This window comes from Eucalyptus grandis, chromosome 8 (genome assembly GCF_016545825.1).
Source record: "Eucalyptus grandis isolate ANBG69807.140 chromosome 8, ASM1654582v1, whole genome shotgun sequence".
In the NCBI taxonomy this organism is placed as follows: domain Eukaryota; kingdom Viridiplantae; phylum Streptophyta; class Magnoliopsida; order Myrtales; family Myrtaceae; genus Eucalyptus; species Eucalyptus grandis.
The window spans coordinates 65,394,023-65,415,719 of NC_052619.1; the positions used below are offsets into that span (position 1 = coordinate 65,394,023).

Below are 21,697 nucleotides of genomic sequence, written 5' to 3' on the forward strand. Positions count from 1 at the left end.
ACTATATCAAACGACCTAAAATCACATTGCAAACTGTTTCATGTTAGACTCATGCTGAGTAGCAAAAGAGAAAAAAGCTCCAAAACATTTATGTGTTGACAAATTACTTATTGGTTTTTCCACCAAGTCATCCATAAAGAACGACCACGCAATAATTTCCATCGTAGGAGTACTCACGCTACATTTTGACTCAGAAAATTGAGATATTAAGTAAAACTATGACTGTTAACATTCTCCTATAGAATCTTATTATGTTTAAATTTTGTGGAATCATTTGTTCAAAAAGTTTAAGCTGATTCAGTTTTTAAAATGAGGAATGAAAAGAACACACTGTGGAATTGGATAGATAAAAAGGGCATTTATGCTGTTCATGTGAACATCTATGTTGGACCGGTGAAGAGATAAGGGAATGCAATTACTATATCATCCGCTGAAGCTTTCAATCTTGTCTACCACTTTCTCGTGATTTCTCTTTCTTCATTTCTCTTTATGGTGGTATGGTGTAGTAACTCACACATTTGATGGGTCCACTCCTTGCAAAAGAAAATACATTGTCATAAAATAAGCATCATATAATACTGCATTTGGTGGTTGTCGCCAATAATTTGCCAATAATTCGCCAATAATTCGGTGGTTGTTGTCATAAATACTGCATTTGGTAATTTAAGTTTTGTCTAATATAAAAAGAGTTTTGTTGCATATTTTAATTTCTATTATATTGATTAAAGATAACATGATAAAAACAGTGCATTAGAAACAATCAATTTCCCCAATTTGTATAAAGTGTTATCAAGTTCCTCAAGGGATAGAATCCGATGGTAGACGATGCCTGTCACGATGGCATATGGTGATAGTAGCATTGGCAAAATCATTGCCAAAGATGGAGAGAACGAATCTCGAAATGGTCGTGATGGAGATGGCGGCTATACTAGGCCGATACTAGCATGGTGCTGACCATATTGCCAAGAGAGAACTGAAAAAGTATAGTGTTGGTGTAGATTTGCTCTTAAAATGCAACGATTAAAGTATGGATAATGGCCATTGGTTGCTGATCAAGCTAATTTGAATTCTTTATATGAAAGTTGAAGAATCTGATTAGATAAATAAAAAAGTTGAAAGACTTTGATTGGAAAATTTGCATTTCAATTATATGGATGATTGGCTAAAGAAAAGGATTAATTTATGCGGGTCTTGTTTCATGGCCTAGAAAGGATTTTCCTCATGGGCCCTAATTTGAGCCTTGGTTCCTTAATTTGGGGGGGATTTCTGACTCTGCTTTGAAGATTGGAAGGTTGGCCCTTTGCTTTGTCCATCTGGTCTTGCTCTTCATGTCTTTTTCTGGGAGATGTTAATGACAAACTTCCCTACACAATTTATTACTTATACCAACAAAAAAAAAAAAAAATTCCCTACACAAGCGTTGCAATGGAGGCCTTCGTGCAAAGACTTGCATTACATTTTGGGTTCTTGCATTGAAGCTATAAATGTGTTAGTTTTCAGAATTGTTCTTGTTATTTGTTTGTTTTACGTGATAAAAGTAACAAGGTCATTTTATTTTTTTTACCGTCAGTTTTTTCACTGACCAGTGCCTATCGAAATTTACCCGCACGGAAAAAGAAATGGTGTTTTGGGGAAACAGAAGTTGGCGTGGAATGGAGGAATTAATTTAATTTGGGAAGAGTGATAACAGTGGTTGGGCCTACTTCTGCAATTGGGCTTTTTTATACTTGGTTTTTTTGTAAAATGCGTATTTGGGTTGGATCTAGAATTCTTTCAGTGAGAATTGGATGTGCGGATAGATAGTGACTAGACATTTTTAGGAGGCATGGAGGATAATGAAATTGAGTAGATTTAGTCCCCGTTTAATTCAACATTTGGAATGGGCTTTGGGGCTCTAAAAGGGATTTAGCTAAATGCAAATAGTGTTTGGTTTATTTTTTGGAGGGCTTTGGAAAGATGTAATTGCATCTACAAAGCTCTCCAAAGACCTTTAGAGGAATGAAAGGTTGGAGGTACCTTGAAAAGTAACATTTTCGGAATGTTGCTTGCTTGGTTTAATGAAAATATGTTAGTTTTCCATCTCGCCCTTCATTTATTTAACGTAATTCCATTTTTGTCCTTTTATTAAAAAAAAAAAAAACTCTAGAGCACCTCTTCTCTTTTCCACTCACCTCTACTTGACAATCTAGGCTCCTTGTGCTACTCTCCCCCTCAAGTTCACTTCCCTCGTGCCCACCCTTGGCTATGTCGGAGCCATTACTAGCATGGTGCCGAGCATGTCATCAAGAGAGAACCGAAGAAGTGTAGCGTTGATGCAGATTTGTTCTTAAAATGCACCAATTATAGTATGGATAATGGCTATTGGTTGCTGATCAAGTTATCCATTTTAATCTTGAAATTGAGTAAAATTAACGTTCAATCATTGATAACTCAAGCACTATATAGACCAAGTGTGTTTGGGGTAAGCCTCATGCACTATGAATGTGAATAAGTTGGGCTATTGTGAACTCGTGACTTAATCTTATGACTTATCTTCTGGTATTGGGTCACTCAGGAGACCAACTCATATTCTCCCGGAAGTTCTATGTATCAAGAAATATACTTGAGTGGAATTTAAGATTATGAATCTTGCAATTGAATTTTATATCTTTCTCTCAATTCAAGAACGGTCTGAAGTATAGAGGGAAGAAGCGACTTTTGTTGGTGCACAACTACAAGAATAAAAATTAACTATGGCAGTTTGAACAGTTCAAAATTGAAAATGGTGTAATAAATGCCTACATATAGGATAGAATAGCCTGATACATAGACTCGGAACGAACATGTTAACGGGGATTCAATATAAATAATGCAATGGATCCAAGTCATGAGGTGTAATATATGGGCCATAAATCCAGCCTATATTACTAGTTAAATCCAAAGCCAGCCCATGTCTCTTGTCCAAGCCCAAGCCCAAGCCATTTTATATCTTCTTTAACTGATGAAGATGATGCTGCCAACGAGAAAAGAAAGGGCAGCCAGGTCGCTTCACGAGAAGGATAAGGGAAAAAAAGAGAGGAGGAGAGAGAAAATGGGGGAAACGGGAAAATTTTGGCGCACGATCCGGACGACTCATCAAGCCAAATTAACATCGTTTTGCAACGTCAGTAAATGATCAAAACCTCTAATCATCTATTTAAAGAAATTATAGAAATTAAGGCTTTAGATTTGATTGGAGAGTTTTCGGACGACATGGTATTGTTTGAAATCTTATCAACATTCACGATAAAGTTGAAAATTTCGTTTCTGGCAAACTATAATCTCAAATTGAAATCTTTAAGGTGCTATAGTTCACAATATCCTAAACTATATATATGCCACCCAAAAACTCTCCAATCAAACACAACAAATCATAATTGACCTAAATTCAAGTTTCAAGCCTTAATTTCGACAATTCCCTTAAATAGACGATTAAAGATTTCAATCACTCACCGGCATTGCAAACGATGTTAGTGAGCACGCCAAAATTTTCCCGTTTCCGCCTTTTTCTCTCTCCCTCGCTCTTTTCCCCATTTTCCTTCACGTTCTTTTCGCGTTGGCTGCATCATCTTCATCTGTTGAAGAAGATATAAGATGGCTTGGGCTTGGGCTTGGGCTTGGGCTTGAGCTTCTATAAGAGACATGGGCTGGCTTTGGGTTTAACTAATAATATATTGTACTAAATTTACGGCTCATATATTACACGGGTCATGATGTGCATTAGATTTTCAAAAACACTTGAAAAGGCCTGCATGATAACATTTTTGTTTCTCTCAATTTCTGTTCTTTTGTTCTCCGGAACAAAAAAATGAATAGAAATTCATTTGGTAAAACTTTTATTCTCGAAACATTTTAGAAGATAAACAAAAAAAAAAAAAGTAACTTCTTATTCTCGAAAAAATTTCTAGAAATAAGTCAATTTTTTTTTTTCTTTTTGTCATTTAGTTTTCTTGCTTGCTGCGGCCTTGGGTGGCCGCTTGCCAACTACCAGCCACCTTCGGCCGGCCGCAACCATCGTTGATCGACTGTCGACCATCGCTGACTGTTGCCCCATCGACGGCGACCATTGTCGCTGCCACCATCTGATCGTCGTTGCTACCGCCCACAATCCACCGGCCAACCTCGACCTCTGATGACTGCCACCGACCGGCGTTGCCGCTGCCAACCACCGGCTGCCCATTGTCGCCGCTCCTCGACCGCCGTTGCGGGCAACGGCAACGGGTGGCGGCGGCGACGATCCGTGAGCAAGAATAAAAAATAATAAATAAAAAAAAATAAAAAATCAAACACATTTCCATTTCAAGAATATAAATTTTGTATAGTTACCAAATACCTTATTTTACTCATAAATTATTCTCCGAAATAAAAATAGAAAAGAACTCCAACCAAAAAACGTTACCATGCGCATCCTTAACAAATAGGACTATACATTTCCCTCAACAACGCCGATCAAATCGACAATCGATCGGGGACGAATGTATTTCGCTTGAGGTGGTGAAAAGACAACCAAAAGAGACGTTTTCCCCTCAGTTAATGGGCGGTAACGCATCTTCCCGAAACTTCATTTCTAAAGTTATCAACTAAGGGAAAGATTGGAAAGTGAAGAAAAGGAGGAGATGATGATACGTGTAGTAAGGGGAGGGGGGGGACGACAGGAGAGGCGAGCAGGACAAACGCACGACGACCGCGGGCAAATACAAGGCGGGGAGGGGCGGCGACACCGACGCCACATCCGACGATGTTGCCCATGTCCTTCATTCCCTTCTCTTGTCCTCTCCCCTCGCTCTCCCCGCTTCCAGATAATCTTATTCTATTTCTCCCCCTCCTTTTTCTCTTTATCGAGTTAAATCTGAGAGACCCTCCTGATCTCTTGCGTGATTTTTTTTAGTTCTTTTATCATTATTAAAGCAAATACTATAAAAAAAAAAGTTTCAAACTATGCAGCCTATAATACAAATATATCAAACTTTTTTCTTGCATTACCAAAAATCATAAACTTGCCCACTATAACACGGATATCCTCAATTTTTTTTTTTTGTCATTGAAAATTCTAAACTTATATATGCATGACATATATACAATATATTTCAATTTCATCCTAAATATATATGTCAAGCTAGTATAAGTTCATGATTTTTTATGACACAAAATTTGTGGTATTTATGTCACAATAAGCAAGTCTAGGGTTTTTAGTGACATAAAGAAATTTCAAAATATTTTTGTCATAATGGGTATAATTTAGAGTTTTTTTTTTGTGATTTTAATCTCTATTTTAATTATTAATTCTAGGGTTTTCCTTCTTTGGGGGGGAGGGGTATTTCTATCTTCCCGGACCATCATGAATGGCGACATCCCGTCTGTTTCCCGATCGAAAGGTTTCGTCCCTTCTCATCTTTGAATCTCCCGTGGCATATTCACTCCTTTTAACTCTTCTAAACCACCAATCAAACGCTCCCAACTAAGCCAATAGTACTACTACTATTCCTATTTCTATTTCTATTTCCCCTCCTCCCTTTTTTATTATTATTTCATTTATTAGTTGTGGCAATAAGAAAAAGGTGCATTAAACTAATATTATCCTTCGCCTTGTGCTCGAGATTGGGGCCGGCCCAAGGAAAATTCACCGGGCCCCACCAATCAAAATGGAGATAATTTTCTCTATCCCTTTTGTCCCTTACTTTGGAAGCATAATTCGAAAGCGCGCCAGAAACGACAAGGAACGAGCCCTAGATTACAGCTTCGCCTCGGGCACGAGGCGATGATGAAAACGTAGGCGGGATTTGGCGCATCCCCTCCGATCGCATGGAACTACGTCTGCAGTTCGTCTCGTCTTCTCTCGCTCATCCTTTCTCTCTCGCCGTCGTCTGTACGTGCGGACAAAAGGGTAGAGAGAGAATGCCTCCAAACGAGAGTCTTTTTCTTGCAGAAAAAGCTCTAGAACTCGAGAAACTCTAGAAAACACCAATGGCCCATCACTCCCCGAACCGCCGCCGTCCCCATTAAAGCTCCTCCTTCTTTTACTTCTCCAAAGTTTCGGTGAATGAGACCTTTTGAGAGAGAGAGAGAGAGAGGACATGATCAATTCTTTGTGTGGCAGCATGGGGTCGCTCAAGAGCGAGAGCTCATGCGCCAGCAAGAACCACCTGTCGACGTCGCCGACTGGCTCGTCGTCCCTCTCCCTCGCAGATTCCAAGAAGACGCCTCCTCCGACTGAGATGGATCGTAGCGGCAGCTTGACCCCGCCGAGCCTCAGCTTCCCGTCGCTCAAGGCCCAGATGGAGGAAGAAGCCGAGGTCCAGTCCCCCACGACCGCCCTCCTCGAGTCCTTCTTCTCCGACCAGCTCGATGGTGACTTCATGATCTCTTCCCCAGTGAGGGCCCCCAGTGGTACCGACGGTAATCTTTCATCGTTACCTCACAGCCCGAACTTCAGCTACATCAACAGCTTGACCTATGCCAACAACATCCAAGGGCAGTCACTCTCGTGGTACTCTCCGCCACGGCTCTTCTCGTCGCCGCTCAGCCTGCTCCGAGGGAAGGGCATGAGCCCTCTCCACAAGGTCAACAATTCGTCCACCACCACCACCAACAACAACAACAACAATAGCAGCAGCAATAGCAATATTAATAACAACGACAACCGCAGCAGCAATAGTAATAACAATCATAATCAGTATATGCAAGTTGGTAGTAATCTTGCTCTGCCTGCTATCGAGGACTACTTGGAGGACTACCAGAAGGATGAGTTCGGGGTGTACCCTTCGCAGTTCGACGCCAGCCCAATGCTGGAGTGCGTGTCTGTAGGACCGAGGTATGGCGGGCCGATGAGCGAGACAGTGGGCAGCGCGTCTCAGCTCACTCAAGAGGGCGACGTGTACCATCAGATGAGCTGTGTGTCGAGTTCGCAGATGCCTCTGTCTCAGCAGCTGCAACAAGAGCACCTCCACGAGAAGTGGCAACAGCAACATGATCAGTCGACCCATCAGCATCAGCAAAACATGGCTGACACTTTAATGATGCCCATAGCTATTGGCTCCGAACAGGTATCTCTCTCCATCGTTCATCTGATTACAAGATCATTTGATTCATCCTCATAATCCGACCTTCTTAGGCTAGATCTCGTAAGGCCCGGTGCATCCGTGTGGGGACTGAGTGCAAAGATAATTTCATGTTGGTACAAGCCATCATTTTCAGAAAGATAATTTCAAATAATTCATTTGCTACAAAATAAACGGAATATCATATTTTATCGTACTTATCGCGGGAAATACATACTAATTACCTAATTTTCTATGGAAAATCTTTTACCATTTCAGTCTTTGTGTCATATCATCAGCACCTTTTCCTTTTTTTTTTTTTTTTTTTTTTTTTCTAATTGGTATTATGTTTTTTTAATATCACTGAATAATCATCCAAAAGAGAAGAAATCTGATCGTATATCTGCATATAATTTTCTTTCTATCTCAGGAACAAGACAGTGGGCTTCAACTAGTGCACCTCCTCCTCGCGTGTGCTGAAGCAGTGGCCAAAGATGACTACATGCTGGCCCGGAAGTACCTCCACCACCTCAACCGCATCGTCTCGCCCATCGGCGATTCCATGCAACGTGTCGCCTCCTGCTTCACCGAAGCCCTGAGTGCCCGCCTCACCGCCACCCTCACCACTCGCCCCACCTCGTCCTCAGCCAAGCCCTTCACACCCTTCCCCCCAAACTCCCCTGAAATCCTCAAGTACTACCAAATCCTCTACCAGGCCTGCCCCTACATAAAATTTGCGCATTTCACCGCGAACCAAGTCATCTTTGAGGCGATCGAGTTTGAGGAGCGCGTCCACGTGATTGACCTGGACATCCACCAGGGCTACCAGTGGCCAGCCTTCATGCAGGCCCTCGCTGCCCGGCCCGCAGGGGCCCCCTTCCTTCGAATAACCGGAGTCGGCCCTGAGATCGAGGCCGTGTGCGAGACTGGCCGGTGCCTCACGGAGCTCGCCCACTCCCTCCATATCCCCTTTGAGTTCCACCCGGTGGGCGAGCAGCTTGAGGACCTCAAGCCCCACATGCTGAACCGACGGGTCGGGGAGGCACTGGCAGTGAGCTCCGTGAACCGCCTCCACCGCGTCCCCGCACATTGCCTCGGGAGCCTGCTCTCCATGATCCGCGACCAGGCCCCGAACATCGTGACCCTCGTCGAGCAGGAGGCGAGCCACAACGGGCCCTACTTCCTGGGCCGGTTCCTCGAGGCGCTGCACTACTACTCGGCCATCTTCGACTCACTGGACGCCACGTTCCCGCCGGATTCGGCGCAGAGGGCGCAAGTGGAGCAGTACATCTTCGCACCGGAGATACGGAACGTGGTGGCATGCGAGGGGGCGGAGCGGACGGTGCGGCATGAGCGGCTCGAGAAGTGGAGGAAGGCGATGGAGGGGAAGGGGTTCAAGGGGGTGCCGCTGAGCGGGAACGCGGTGACCCAGTCGAAGATCTTGCTGGACCTGTACTCGAGCGACGGGTACCGGTTGACGGAGGACAAGGGCTGCTTGCTCTTGGGTTGGCAAGATAGGGCCATCATGGCCGCGTCTGCATGGCGGTGTTAAAAATTTAAGCTTTTCCTTCTTCTTTCCCTCTCTCTACGTGCAGTTTGTCTCTTTTGCCCTTGTTGATTTCTGCTTTTTACGCAATGGACCGGTTTCGTGGAAGTTAAAATTAATGGAAAGAGTTGGAAAGAGATTACACAGAAAAGAAGATGGAGCATAGAGAAGGAATTTTTTTTTTTTTTTTTTTGCCGGGGGGGGATTAATTGTATATATTTTCTAGAGAAAACAAAATGGGCTTAGCATATGTGCGATTGCTAACCAAATTTGTTGTGTTTCTTGGCGAATAATGTAGGAGGGAGTTCAATAAAGTATTATTGCCGTTGATTTTTCCGACCATTTTATGTCGTGAGTGTTGGATTTTAGGCCTCTGAATTTAGGTTAAATAGGATAAGGAAAAAGTCGAGATTTGCCACCTGAAAAACCAAGACGAGAAGTAGAATAAAAAAGTAGGATGGTATCCACAAAGAAGGACACGACATTCGTACTAATTTTTATATATTATGTTTAAAAAAACGCTGGTAATTGAATCACTCGCGTGAAGATTTCGATTTTTGCAACTAGGCTGTGTGTATGTCTCGTTCATTCAGTGTCGATCAAAGAAACTTGCTAACATTGGCCTAACTGAATTTCAATTTTAGTTTCACGTGCGTTGTGATTTATGTAAAACGGCCCCATTAATGTTCACTATTGGTCGGATAAGGTCGAGCGTATGCAAAATTACGAGGATTTACGTTATGCGCTCATCAAACTCATGAATTACCGCATTAATCCGTAAAGTAAGACACGAAGCAAACGGCGAACCCCTAGTAGGCAGCCCACCCATATGCTTCTTTGGCCCTTAATAGCACTGGATATTGATAGCATTGCACTGTCCAGATATCGCTAAAGTAAGAGAGAAGAGGGAATGAACACTTTGAGAATAGTTGTTACACTTGTTGCACCTTTAGTTATGTGGTGTTGGAGCAATTATATGACAATGTAAATAGCTTTTGCAGATTGGCTACAATAGGGTTGTAGTATTACAGTGAGCAAACATGGTAGTATGCAATGGACCAGTAAAAGAGTTGCAGCCAAAGATGGTATTAGACATAGGATTGAGTGGGTCTCACTTAAGGCCCACACATGGAAGGGCTTGAAATGTATATGTTACAGTGAAAAACGTTGCCTAAACTTATCATGTTTGAACTAGTCAAATCGTTGGGATATTTTGAAAGGCAGGAAAGGCAGTGGTGGTTTAGGATTTAGGAACTTGCTAGTGTTTGATAAAGCCATGTTGGGAAATCAAACTTGGAGGATAGCTCAACAACCCTTCACTCTTTGAAACTAATTACTGAAGGGCTTATAATTTTTCCCATTGTGATTTCCAGCATACATACAGGGAAAATTGCTAGACCCTCTTGGGGATGGGGAAATATTATCATGGGTAGAGAATGTTATAGATGAAGTCAAATCTTTTTTAGGAGCTATTTTGTCTTTTCCATTAAATTTGCTTTTAGGTTAAAAGCTACATATTTATATTAGTGATAAAAAGACACTAGCCATCAAGACTCTAAAAGAAAATAGAGAGAAAAGAAAAAGAGAGAAGAAAAAAGTGATTTTTTTTCCTTATGAGGGTTCTCAATCTCTTTATGCCATGATCTTAAGAAAATATCATCGTTGTATTCCAACTTTCTTCAAAGTTTAGTAGATTTGCAGAGTACCTTTGTGCAGAGACGTAGCTCAAGTTTGGGTGAACTTTGATGACAAATTTTCTAGCATGATCTTCTGATTATGTTATTTTATTATTATATTGTCCGGTGGATTGTTTGCTTTTGGTATTTTTCTGGAATCGGCGTGCGATTTCGTAACAACTGATATCAGAGCCTAGGTTGGCTAATCGAGAACATCAAGGGATTTTTGGTGGTGTTCGATTAAAAGCAAATAATATGGTAGAAGATAAAAGCAAAATCGATAAGTTCGATGGCAGGTTCAAATCAAGTATTATCTTTATAAAAAAGATCTCTATGCACCACTTGAGGGTCGGAAACCCGAGATGGTGGAAGTAAATCCGACAGCAAAAGTCAGATGGAAAACTTTTGATCAAAAGGCATTAAGTGCAATTTGTCTAGGATTGACGAAAAGACAGGATACCACATCACGAAAGCAAAGACTGCAAAAGAAGTCATGAATTTTCTAACAAATATGTATGAGAAGCCATCCACATCAAATCATGTATTTTTGCTAAAGAAACTAGTTAATACGAAGTTATCTGATAGAGATTTTATAGTAGAGCATATTAATAGTTTCACACAGGTCATGAGTCAGTTGGAATTCGCAAGCATAAATCTAGATATGAAGTTCCAAGCTTTATAATTTTTATGTTCTTTTCCAAAAAGCTATAATGCCGCAATGCAAGGAATTTCGAGCACTATGAAGGATGATTTGACTCTGGATGAAGCTATGAGCAGCATCATGGATGAAGAGATATGAAGGAAAGTCTCAAGTGGAGATAATTTTTCTGTAGTAGTAAAGAATTGTGAAGGAAGTAAAAGCAAAGGAAATTCAGTAGACGCAGTAGGTCACAATCAAGGGATAAGAGACAGTTGCAAAAGATGAGTGTTGGTTTTGTTACCAAACTGGACACCGGAGGTTTCAGTGTAAAGCCTACAAAAAGAAGCAACAAGATGAGAATCAATAAGCTAATGTGATTAGCAATGACCATTTACTAAAGAACTTGTGTTTATTTTCAAGGTTTGAATTGATGACAATCAAGTGGTTTATTGATTCATGTGCTTCTTTCCATCGTACCTCGCAAAGAGACATATATGATAATTATGCCAATAGAGATTTTGGGCAAATAGTTATGGAAAATGGCCACATGTGTCCAATTGTTAAAAAAGGAATTGTGACTATGAACATTTCAGGTGGAGGACATTTAGTTCTGTGTGAAACTAGGCATATTCTAGAATTAAAGAAAAATTTGATCTGAACCAATAAACTTGACCAAGAAGATTTGATGACAACCTTTGGATGTGGAGAATAGAAGATAATCTCAAGGGCAAGAGTAGTAGCAAAAGGAAAGCGTACGAGTATACTCCAAGGAAACAATATCAATGATATGATTGTAACTACAATGGCTACAGGTAATTTGTTTACTTTTTGGCATTATCGTTTGAAACATCTTGGTGAAAAATGTGTAAAGCAGTTACATTCGAAGAAATTACTTCCGGGTTTGCAAAAAGTTGAATTAGATTTGTGTGAAAGTTGCATTTATGAAAAACAAAAGGTAGTTATTTTTTAACTAAATGGGTGACAAAATAAAGAACGAAAGTTAAAATTAGTTCATAATAATGTGTGGGGATCGGCTCGGGAACTCTTTTATGATGATAAGAGATATTTTGTCACATTCATCGATGATGCAACAAGGAAGGTTTGGATTTATGCTCTTAGAGAAAAATTAAAAGTATTTGGGATGTTCAAAATGTGGATGACCATAGTAGAAAAGGAGATGGGTTATCAAATTAAAGTTTTGAAGTCTAATAATGGTTGTGAATATACGAATAAGGAATTTGCAGAATATTTAAGTTGAGAAGACATACATGGGTTGAAAACTATTCGTAGAACTACTCAAGAGTACAATATAGCTAAGAGGATGAACATGACTGTTCTAGAATGTGCAAGATGCATGATGCTATACTCGAGTCTCTCGCTACACTTATGTACTGCCACAGTTGATGCAAGTGTTTATCTTATCAAATGAGTCCATCTAATGCATTAAATGGAGAAATACCACAAGAGTGGTAACCAAGTAAAATGATTAATTATTCACATCTGAAAATGTTTGGTTGTTTTACATATTCTTTGATTGACAAGGAGAATATGAAGAAACTTGATGATAAGTCCAAGAAGTGCATCTTTATTGGAGACGGTGGTGATGAGTACGGCTATAGACTTTGGAATTATGCAAATGACAAAGTCATCCACAATCGAAATGTGATATTCCATAAAGAAAAGAGGTACAAGGATCGTCAAACAAAGCATGAAAAGCCAGTGGAACCATAATATGTTGAGTTGGACACAATGCCCATGAAGATGGTTCCATTAGATCAAAGTGCATTTGAAGAAGAGGTTCAAGATAAGCCTATTATCAGTGAGGCGACAGTTCTAGAGAAACGCCATGATTCGGGATAAATTAACAACCCTAAAGTACCTATTTTAAGGAGGTCTACATGTGTGAAAAACTCAAAGGTAATCGTTGATCCATCAACTAATATTGTTCTAAGCCATATCTTATATATAGATGCGGAAAAACCAGAGACTTATGATGAGGCAAAGAAAGACATATCTCACTTGCAGTGGAAGCATACTATGAAAGATGACATGAGCTCGTTACTTTAGAACAAAACTTGGGAGTAGTTGTCCACTGGTAAAAAAGCTTTGTTAAACAAGTGGGTGTATAAGATTAAGAATGAAGCAGATGGTAGTATTAGATATAATACAAGAATAGTTCTAATGGAGGATCTTCATCTTAAGCAAGTAGACGTGAAAATAGAGTTTTTACATGGTAACTTAGATGAAGAATTATACAAGGTGCACCTTAAGAGTTTTGAAGTCAAAAGTAAGGAGCACACGATATGTCACTTGAAGAAAAGATTGTATGACTTGAAATAAGCTATGCGATAATGGTACCTAAAGTTTGATGGTTTCATAGAAGAAAAAGAATTTGCACACAACAAGTCTAATCATTGTATTTATTTTTGCAAGTATGACAATGATGATATCGTATATCTCTCTTTATATGTGGATGGCATGCTGGTGGTTAGCTTCAATATAAGGAGAATCGTAGAAGTGAAAAAGATGTTATCATCGTAGTTTGTTATGAAAAACTTGGGAGAGGCCAAAAATATTTTAGGCATGAGAATCATCAGGGAAAGGAAAAATAATAAATAATGCATGTTGTAGGAAGATTATATGAACAAGGTGTTATAAAGATTTAACATGAATAAGGCAAAACCAATTGTGACACCTCTAGCGAGTCATTTTAAACTTTCCAAGGATATGTGTCCGAGCACTCAAGCTTTGAAAAATAAAATAGCAGTAGTTCCATATATCAGTAGTTAGGAGTTTGATATATGCTATGTTGAGCATAAGACTAGATATTGCACAGGCAATGAGAGTTGTGAGTCAATATATGTAGAACCCAGATAGAGAGTATTGAAATGCAATGAAATGGGTATTGAGATGAGATATGTAGCAGGTACATCAAATTATTCTCTTTGTTATGATAATACATCTCTAAAATTGTAGGGTTATGTGGATATGGATCACTCAGGTGATCGAGATAATAATAAGAGTACCACTTGATATATTTTTACAATTGCAAGTACAATAGTAAGTTAGGTATCTCAACTACAAAAAGTAGTGGCTCTATCAACAACAGAAGCAAAGTAAGTCTCCAAGGAAATCATGTAATTATAAGATTACATAGAGGAGTTATATCGGAAACAGTCAATCAGTACATTGTGGAGTAATATTTAAAGTGCATTGCACTTAGCAAAGAATGTAGCTTATCACTTAAGGACTAGACATATCAAGAAGCGTTATTATTTTATTAAGTCAGCATTGAAAGATAATAAGTTAATGCTACAGAAGATTGATGGCGCGAAGAATCTAGCTGACATGTTGACTAAGGTAGTAGATAGAGAGAAGTGTGCTACTACCATTGGTATTACTCCATGTTGATTGATGAGGAGTATCGTAGAGGCACAAGTTTTTCAGTTATTAGTTTTTTGAAGAAAATTGATGCAAAGTTGCTTAGTATACTAGGTATATTTGTCTTCAATGGGAGATTGTTGTAGATAAAGCCAAATCTTTTTAAGGGCTTTTTTGTCTTTTCAATTAGATTTGATTTTAGGTTAAAAGCTATACATTTATATTAACAATAGAAAAAGGCCAGCCATCAAGACGCTGAGAAAGAAAATGGAGAGAAAAGAAAAGGAAAGAAGAAAAAAGTAAGTTTTATCTTTGTGAGGGTTTTCATTCTTTTTGTATTATGATCTTGAGAGAAGATCATTGTTATATTCCAACTTTCTTTGAAGTTTAGTGAATTCACAAAGTGCCTCTGCACGATGACATAGCCTAGATTTGAGTAAATTTGGATAATAAATTTTCTACCGTGTTCTTCTGATTCTATTATTTTATTATTGTATTCTACCTAGCGGATAGTTCACTTTCGGTATTTTTTTGGAATTGGCATGCGATTTCATAACAGAGAAGCCATACAACCCCCAGTTATGTGGGATATAGTTGTAGGCAATGGGAGTGTATAAAAGATCAAAGAAGACAAATGGCTTAAAAGCGAACCAATATGTGGATTGGCTAGCCAAGGAGAACCATGCATGGTTGCCGATCTAATTGTAAAGGAGGAGCAAAGATAGATTTGATCAAGACTTGCAAGGAAAAATACTAGTAATCTTGCTGGGATCTCAAACCACAGCATATAGACTTGTCTACACTAATTCCAAAAACAATGGTCTTCACAGTGTTTATAATAAGAACAAAGAGAAGAGTGTGGATCTCATCATATTCGATACCTTGAGCTCTATGGTAAAAATAAAATTGGCAGACATATGCCCTAACTCAAAATCAAACATTTTCCTCTCGATAGTCCTTTGGCAAATCTAGAAAGAGGATCAAACACTGGAAACCTGTTGGGATCAGTAGTTGGCATGCATGCAAATGTCGCTCACTGGGGTAACGAGGCCTAAATGAAGACCAGAGTTTCAATCGAACAAGATAGCACCGGGGTGCAACCAGAACTGGGGATTTTGAGGATACATGTTAACGGTTCTTGCCTTGATGGGGAAAACGAATGTGTCATAGTGTGCGCGTGTCATGAAAGCTCGGATCTTCTTGTCGATGTTTTTGCACACATGGTCAAGGCGTCCTTTGCTATGCAAACTAAAGTGCTCACTTTGTTGGGGATTATAGAATGCATTCGATCAAGATCACAAGCTACTTTAAATTACTCTTCAATGTGATCCGATAAGATATCTAAGTAGCATGGATCAGCCCTTGTGGGAGATGAGTCTACTTATCAAGAAAGTCTAGGCCCAGATGAGACTGTTCTCAGATAAGGTGGCGGACTGGATCGCCAAAGCCCATCGTAAAAAGGATTACATGAAATTTAAAACTTGGGTTGGATTTTGTCGAATAATGGGAATTTGCAACAGCCCCTTGCTTGCCCCATTCTAACTCCTTTGTTTGTGGCCAATCACATGCATTGGGACATCTATATTTTCACCGAATAATAAATCTATTTGATCTTAGGATTCTTATGTTTCGTGAAAAATAAATAATTTAAAAAAGTTTCTCTAAAAAATAATAATCGATCAATGAATAATGTCTCTATTATCCACAATAACTCATATTTAAACATTTTCGTACACTGGGTTATCTCCTTTGATATGGGGGTGGCCGACATAGTCAATTACATACCGAGAAGTCAATTCGTTCCACGTACCGAAAAATCAAGACTTCATACGAGAATCAATTCCGTCCACCTTGCATCACTCATGATCAAAACGAGTCACCGTCGATATGTTTCCTACGGCTCTGGCGCATCTTCCGTTAGGCCAGATTAGGGAGTATTGTATAATCATGGGCTAGAAGAAAAATACAATGCTCTTGCATCTGGACCTGATCGCAATATTTCGGATAGTGAATAAAAGAGCAGATTCCTCTCAACTTGAGCAAAAGGCATAGACATTCGGCCAACTTAGACGCCGCACGTGAAGAAGCGGCATGTCCGAAGCTTTAATCATTAATGATTCTACGCCATCCCGACCATTGCTGACCTCTCGATCGGCATTGTAAACTCAGAATAACGTGGATATAGATAGGATGGAATCGGTTCTTTTGTTTTTTGTTTTTTTTTTCTCCATATGAGTGGTAAAGATACTGCTTGCTTGAGAAATCTTATCCATCTCGCGAGACTCTTAGCGTCGAATGATTTATGTCGGTTGATCATCTACGTTGAATAATCACACCTTGAACTCTTTTCCATATGTCGGTTGATCATCTACTTTGAATAATCACACTTTGGGAGCTTTGTTTTACTGCGACTCGCACGAGTGCTTTTACTTTCATTTTACATCAACGTTTTATCATAATGGATGAAGTAAATGTGCGAGACGTACACCACTAATATTTTTAAGGATAGTGGCACCAAAAAAAAAAAAAAAGAGATACCGGAACAAATGACTTTTGCAACTTTGGTTTATGTGCAATGACATCTCTGAATTTTTAATTTGTGCCAATATAGTATTCGAACGTTGGCTTAATCTAGACTTTTAATTTGTTTGATGTGATCATAGAACTATTACAATAATGCAGTCCCCTAAATTATGTGAAAATATTTAAAAGTTTGAGAAACAGTGGACTATAATTCAGGGCATTTATTGAATAAATTAAAAGTTTAGAGATGATACTATATATTATATCAAAATTCACAAACCATTAAACGAATGAAAGTTTATGAATGATATTACATATTGAACTAAAGTTTATGTACCATTTATGCCGTTTTCTCAATTTATAAACAACAAAGTCAATGTCAATCAAGTTGTCATCCGTCAAATGGGCTAGGTGGCTAGTAAAGCATTGTCGCAACCTGGATCTTCTGCCTAAAAGAACCAAAAAACTTTTTTTTTTTAAAAATAGAAAAGGAAAAAAAAAAAAAGAAGAAAAACAAAAGAGACACGACCTCGTATTGTCGCTCTCTTAGATTATGTGACAGGCGATAACATGAGAGTTTGGGCCCCGCTAGGATCCGGATGGGCCCACATTAGCCAAAATTATGAGGAGTCCGGACCAACTACTTCGCGGGGGCCCACTTGCACAGTCCCGTTGAGCTGGCGTTGGCGCTTTGCAGTGCCACAGGTTTGCCAAATAGGCAACAGAGTGGTACAGCCACCCCACAAGCTGGCCCTTTTTTTTCTTTTCTTTTTTATTTTTTATTCAAGAGGGGAAACAAATTTTGTAGACTCTACCCATAGACTCAGGCCCATAAAAAAAATAAGGTCAAATTTTCTTCTTCCTAGTATCAATCGTTAACGTTATTTTTAGGTAAGTTTGCGCCGTGATGGCGTATGATTCCGTAATTCAGTCATCAGAGGCCCGGATTACCAAAAATGCGGAAAGCGTAAGCTCAATGAGGACCAATTTAAGAACCCCACCTAAACCTGGCTAGATAAATAGCACACGAGGAGGCCCCTTTCGCACGTGTCGCATTAGGTCGACTCGACTCAATGGAACTGAGAGCCACACAAATTTTCTTGTCCATACTTCCAATTGGAGCAAGGAGATCATGCCATTCTAAACCCTCGTCAGCGAAAAAAGATGAGGTGTGTAATCTCTATCCTTCAACGCACGTGCTTTGACATTGGGTTTAAGACTTCTCAATGGTCAATAGGCTAATCTATTGTACCCACGTAAACCATGATGTGAATTCTTGAGAAAAATTGTCCAAAAAATCTTAAATCTATTACACTTTCACCAATTTAATCCTAAATATTTCAATTTTGCCAATTCGGTTCTTAACCTTTTTTATTTATTCTCAATTGAGTTCATTTGATCAATTTTGCTAGAAATTACTAACATAATCAGTTAGCGCTGATGTAACACTTTTAAATAATTTTTAATGATTTTCTTATTTAATTTAAATTTTTTTATTTTCTTTACTCTCTCTCTCTCTCTCTCATGTGTTGGCTGGCCATTTCAGCAATTTCCAGCTAAAATTAATCAACTAGACTTAATTAGCAAATAGTAAAAATGTTTATAATTAAATTAACCAAAGTATAATAGGTTTAGGATTTTTTGAATAATTTTTCTAAATTCTTGGGTTTGTAATAATTTGTTATCCCCGTGAATATTGTGGAAACCAACGCAATCATTTAGGAATCATTATGCATCAATGGATCGTGGTAAAGGGAGAATGGATCGTGGTTTACGGCCCTACGGCGCAAGGGGACACCACGCCCGCCCCAATTGAAGCGAACGTCGGAGTCAAAGATGGGACGGTTGGTTCGTCGCGATTATTGATTGCGGGCGAGGAAAACGGCCGGTCTTTATGGTCCCCTAGAGGAGGCGTCGCGGTCCACGTACTGCATGCACCTCCAATTACGACCCGCCTCCGCCTCCCTCATTAGGCCCTACGCCGCATCATCATGCGGTTCTTCTTTTGCCCTTCTGGCTCGGACGACGAGGAGAAAAACATGTCGATAATCGAATGTTTGGTGGATAGATAGGTGAAGCGTCGCGTCACTGTCGGGTTGGGAAAAAATCGAGTATGCCGGCGCTTTTGCTAGACGTCGTCCTGGAACCCGTTTTGGTGCGGCATGTCAATGCTACCGCGGACAGATAATAACGATTCGGTCGTGAGAAGTGCGTGAGGTAATTTATAAGATTTGTGATATGACTATATATTAATGGACCGCCATATTATATTATGATGTGGGTCACCCTCAATCGTGATCGATCCATAATATACATAATAATGGGAGATATGAAAATCTCTCAATTATCTTTGGGCAATATTCGTAACTTATAAACCACCATTTAAATACAAGCCAAATTCGACCAAAAAAAAAAAAAAAAAAAACCCACCATTCAAATCAGAGGCATGGTTGGAGCATTTTTCTTCAACCATAAATGAAGGAAAATATACCCCTACATATTTTGGTACCACTTACTTTGTCAATTGAGTGATTGCACCGTTGCGTCTATGATTTCGTTAAGAGGGGACTTGTCCAACAAGCTAAGTAAGGAAAAGCGAATTCTTCCTCATTATTCATGCTTAAACAATTCCCAATACACTCATTAACAATGTCCTTGGCTTCACGATTCCCTTGCCTTCGAACCCATATTAGCCATGTTGATGGAGAAGAAACACAATCTCAAAAATTGCATATCATGCTCAATCGATAAGCATGTTTGTCTTTTTCGTTCAACACTCGGATTCTGAATTTTCTCACAGTCAATCCAAAAGTACAGATCTTGTGTTACGAGGACAAGGAAGCCGCCTTCTCTCTCTATATACATATGTATGTCTGCTACAGCAGGCCGAATATGAATTATACAGTAACAAGATTCGAAAGTTGCTAACTGCATTTGCTTATTTCTTTTTCCCCTTTTGGCCACTGACTAGTGACTACAAATGCTCATCGACGGAGGACAAAATAGTAAAAGGTGATTGCAAGGAGAAGTCATTTTCTATTTTTTGGGAACTTCTTCTTCGCTTTCTGTACAGAGGAGGGAGCAAATTACAGTCACCAATGGAAAACCCAACATAAACCCCAAAAAAAAAAAAAAAAAAAGAGAAGACCAACATAAGCCGACCGCGCACACTGTCCATACTTCACGCACGACCTTTGACCAAAACCAAAAAGACAACAACAAAAAGACACCGGACGCTCTGCTAAAACAAAAGTAAGACAGCCATAATCCTAAACCGGAGCGGAACAGGCGACAACCTACGACCAAACACCAGCCCAACGAACTCCTCTTCCTCTGCATTTTCTTCGTTCCATCAGTGTACGTCAACGTCTTAGTCTTTTCCTTCTTTTCTTTTTTTTCCTCCTCCTGGTTAGAGCCCACTAAAAAAACGGGGGGTCGTTAACGGCGGCGTCGGCGTCGGCGGCGGCGGCGGCGGAGGAGGGAGGGGCGATCAGAGCCAGAGCGCGCCGGCCTCCTTGAGGAGGGGGACGAGGGTGCCGTTGATGTGGCTGGCCATGACGCGGTCCATGGCCCCGACGAGCTTGCCGCCGATGAAGACGACGGGGACGGCGGCGGAGGGGGGCGCGCCGGAGAGCCTGGCGAGGGCCTTCTCGAGCTCCTTCCCCCGGGGGTCGTGGTCGAGCTCGTGGACGGTCGGGTTGACGCCCATGCCGCAGAAGAGGCTCTTGACGGCGTGGCACATGCAGCAGGTGCTGACGCTGAAGATGACCACCGCGCTCTCCGCCGCCATCCGCTCGATGCGCTCCACCGGGTCGCCGACGGGCCTCGCCGCCGGCAGGTACGTGCTCCACGACTCCGTCTGGTAATGCATTGTCTCCGGCGGAAAGAGGGGTGAGCTACTGTCTAGTTAGTGAGTGAGCGAGTGAGGATTTCTGAGAGAGAGAGAGCTAGAGAGAGAAAGAGGAAGGGAGGGAGGTTGAGCGAGAGATGGATGGAGATGGAGGTTGGTACTTATAGAGGGAGGAACGTAGAGAGAGAATCTGAGTTTAGAGAGAGAGAGAGAGGGGGGTGGGAAGGGCACAGACTTGCCTGGACCTGGGTCCACACAGATCAGGTCCATCGTGGCCGTCGATCGTGTGGGCCCCGCACCAGGCTCTCTAGTTATCGGCGGGTCAGTGCTGTTTTGGGTCCGTGAACCCGGGTGCAGGCAAGCCTTTCTCGAGTCGAAGGATCCTGGGTTCGATATTGTTATTAGTCATTGCGATGGATACGCGGGATGTGGAGTTTCGGCAGGACCGAAAAAATAAGAAAAAACGAGAAAGAGAAAGAGAAACAGCAAAGGAAATATGAAAGTGGGCCCCTCCGAGTCATCACTGGTCAGCGCACGATTGTGACGGATAGAAAAACAGTAGTTTTTTGTGCATATGCTCAGATATATTGCGAACGGGATTTTAGAAATTAAAATTTTAAAAGTCAGTTAGGTTTTAAAGTTTTCCTTATTGCACGATTAAATATTATATAAATTAATATCAACTCAACTGATAATCGTGTGAATCTAAATGTAGATCTCACGTGATCAATGATGAAGATGAATGCGCAAAATTTATAGTATCTTCTATGCATTTTGCAATACACGATAAAATGCTTTTATGACTAACAATATTTCTTTCGTCGATTGTAGGAATGTCTTGCGATACTGTTAATGTAAAGGGATATGCGGAACCATCATCTAAACAGCTAAAACTTGCCTTCACAAATGATAATATCTAGTGGAGGTGAATTCCTCTAATTGTGCCTCCGAGATTGACGGGGGTCTAAGTCACGAGCATCATGAATTAAGTACAGGCGATGTCCATCCCTAAAAATTCACTAATTA

At 40.4% G+C, this 21,697-nt stretch overlaps 2 protein-coding genes across 2 annotated transcripts; one reads left to right on the plus strand and one right to left on the minus strand.

Moving 5' to 3' along the window:
- The first annotated feature begins 5,754 nt into the window (after window positions 1-5,754).
- On the plus strand, window positions 5,755-8,740 carry LOC104417317 (GRAS family protein RAM1-like). Its single transcript, XM_039298944.1, has 2 exons — window positions 5,755-7,061; window positions 7,486-8,740. Exons 1-2 carry the CDS (start codon window positions 6,093-6,095, stop codon window positions 8,605-8,607), a joined length of 2,091 nt encoding a protein of 696 aa, XP_039154878.1. The 5' UTR covers window positions 5,755-6,092; the 3' UTR covers window positions 8,608-8,740.
- An 11,097-nt stretch (window positions 8,741-19,837) lies between these two features.
- LOC104414717 (glutaredoxin-C1) lies at window positions 19,838-20,791 on the minus strand. The gene has a single exon (XM_010025879.3). The coding sequence runs from the start codon at window positions 20,690-20,692 to the stop codon at window positions 20,312-20,314; it is 381 nt and encodes a 126-aa protein (XP_010024181.1). The 5' UTR covers window positions 20,693-20,791; the 3' UTR covers window positions 19,838-20,311.
- Window positions 20,792-21,697: the final 906 nt, after the last annotated feature.

Excerpts from the sequence above, each read along its gene's own strand:
- LOC104417317 (XM_039298944.1), top strand. The coding sequence starts at position 6,093 with ATGATCAATTCTTTGTGTGGCAGCATGGGGTCGCTCAAGAGCGAGAGC. Across the intron at positions 7,062-7,485 it reads TAGCTATTGGCTCCGAACAG|GAACAAGACAGTGGGCTTCA; the intron begins GTATCTCTCTCC and ends TTTCTATCTCAG.
- LOC104414717 (XM_010025879.3), bottom strand. The coding sequence starts at position 20,692 with ATGCATTACCAGACGGAGTCGTGGAGCACGTACCTGCCGGCGGCGAGG.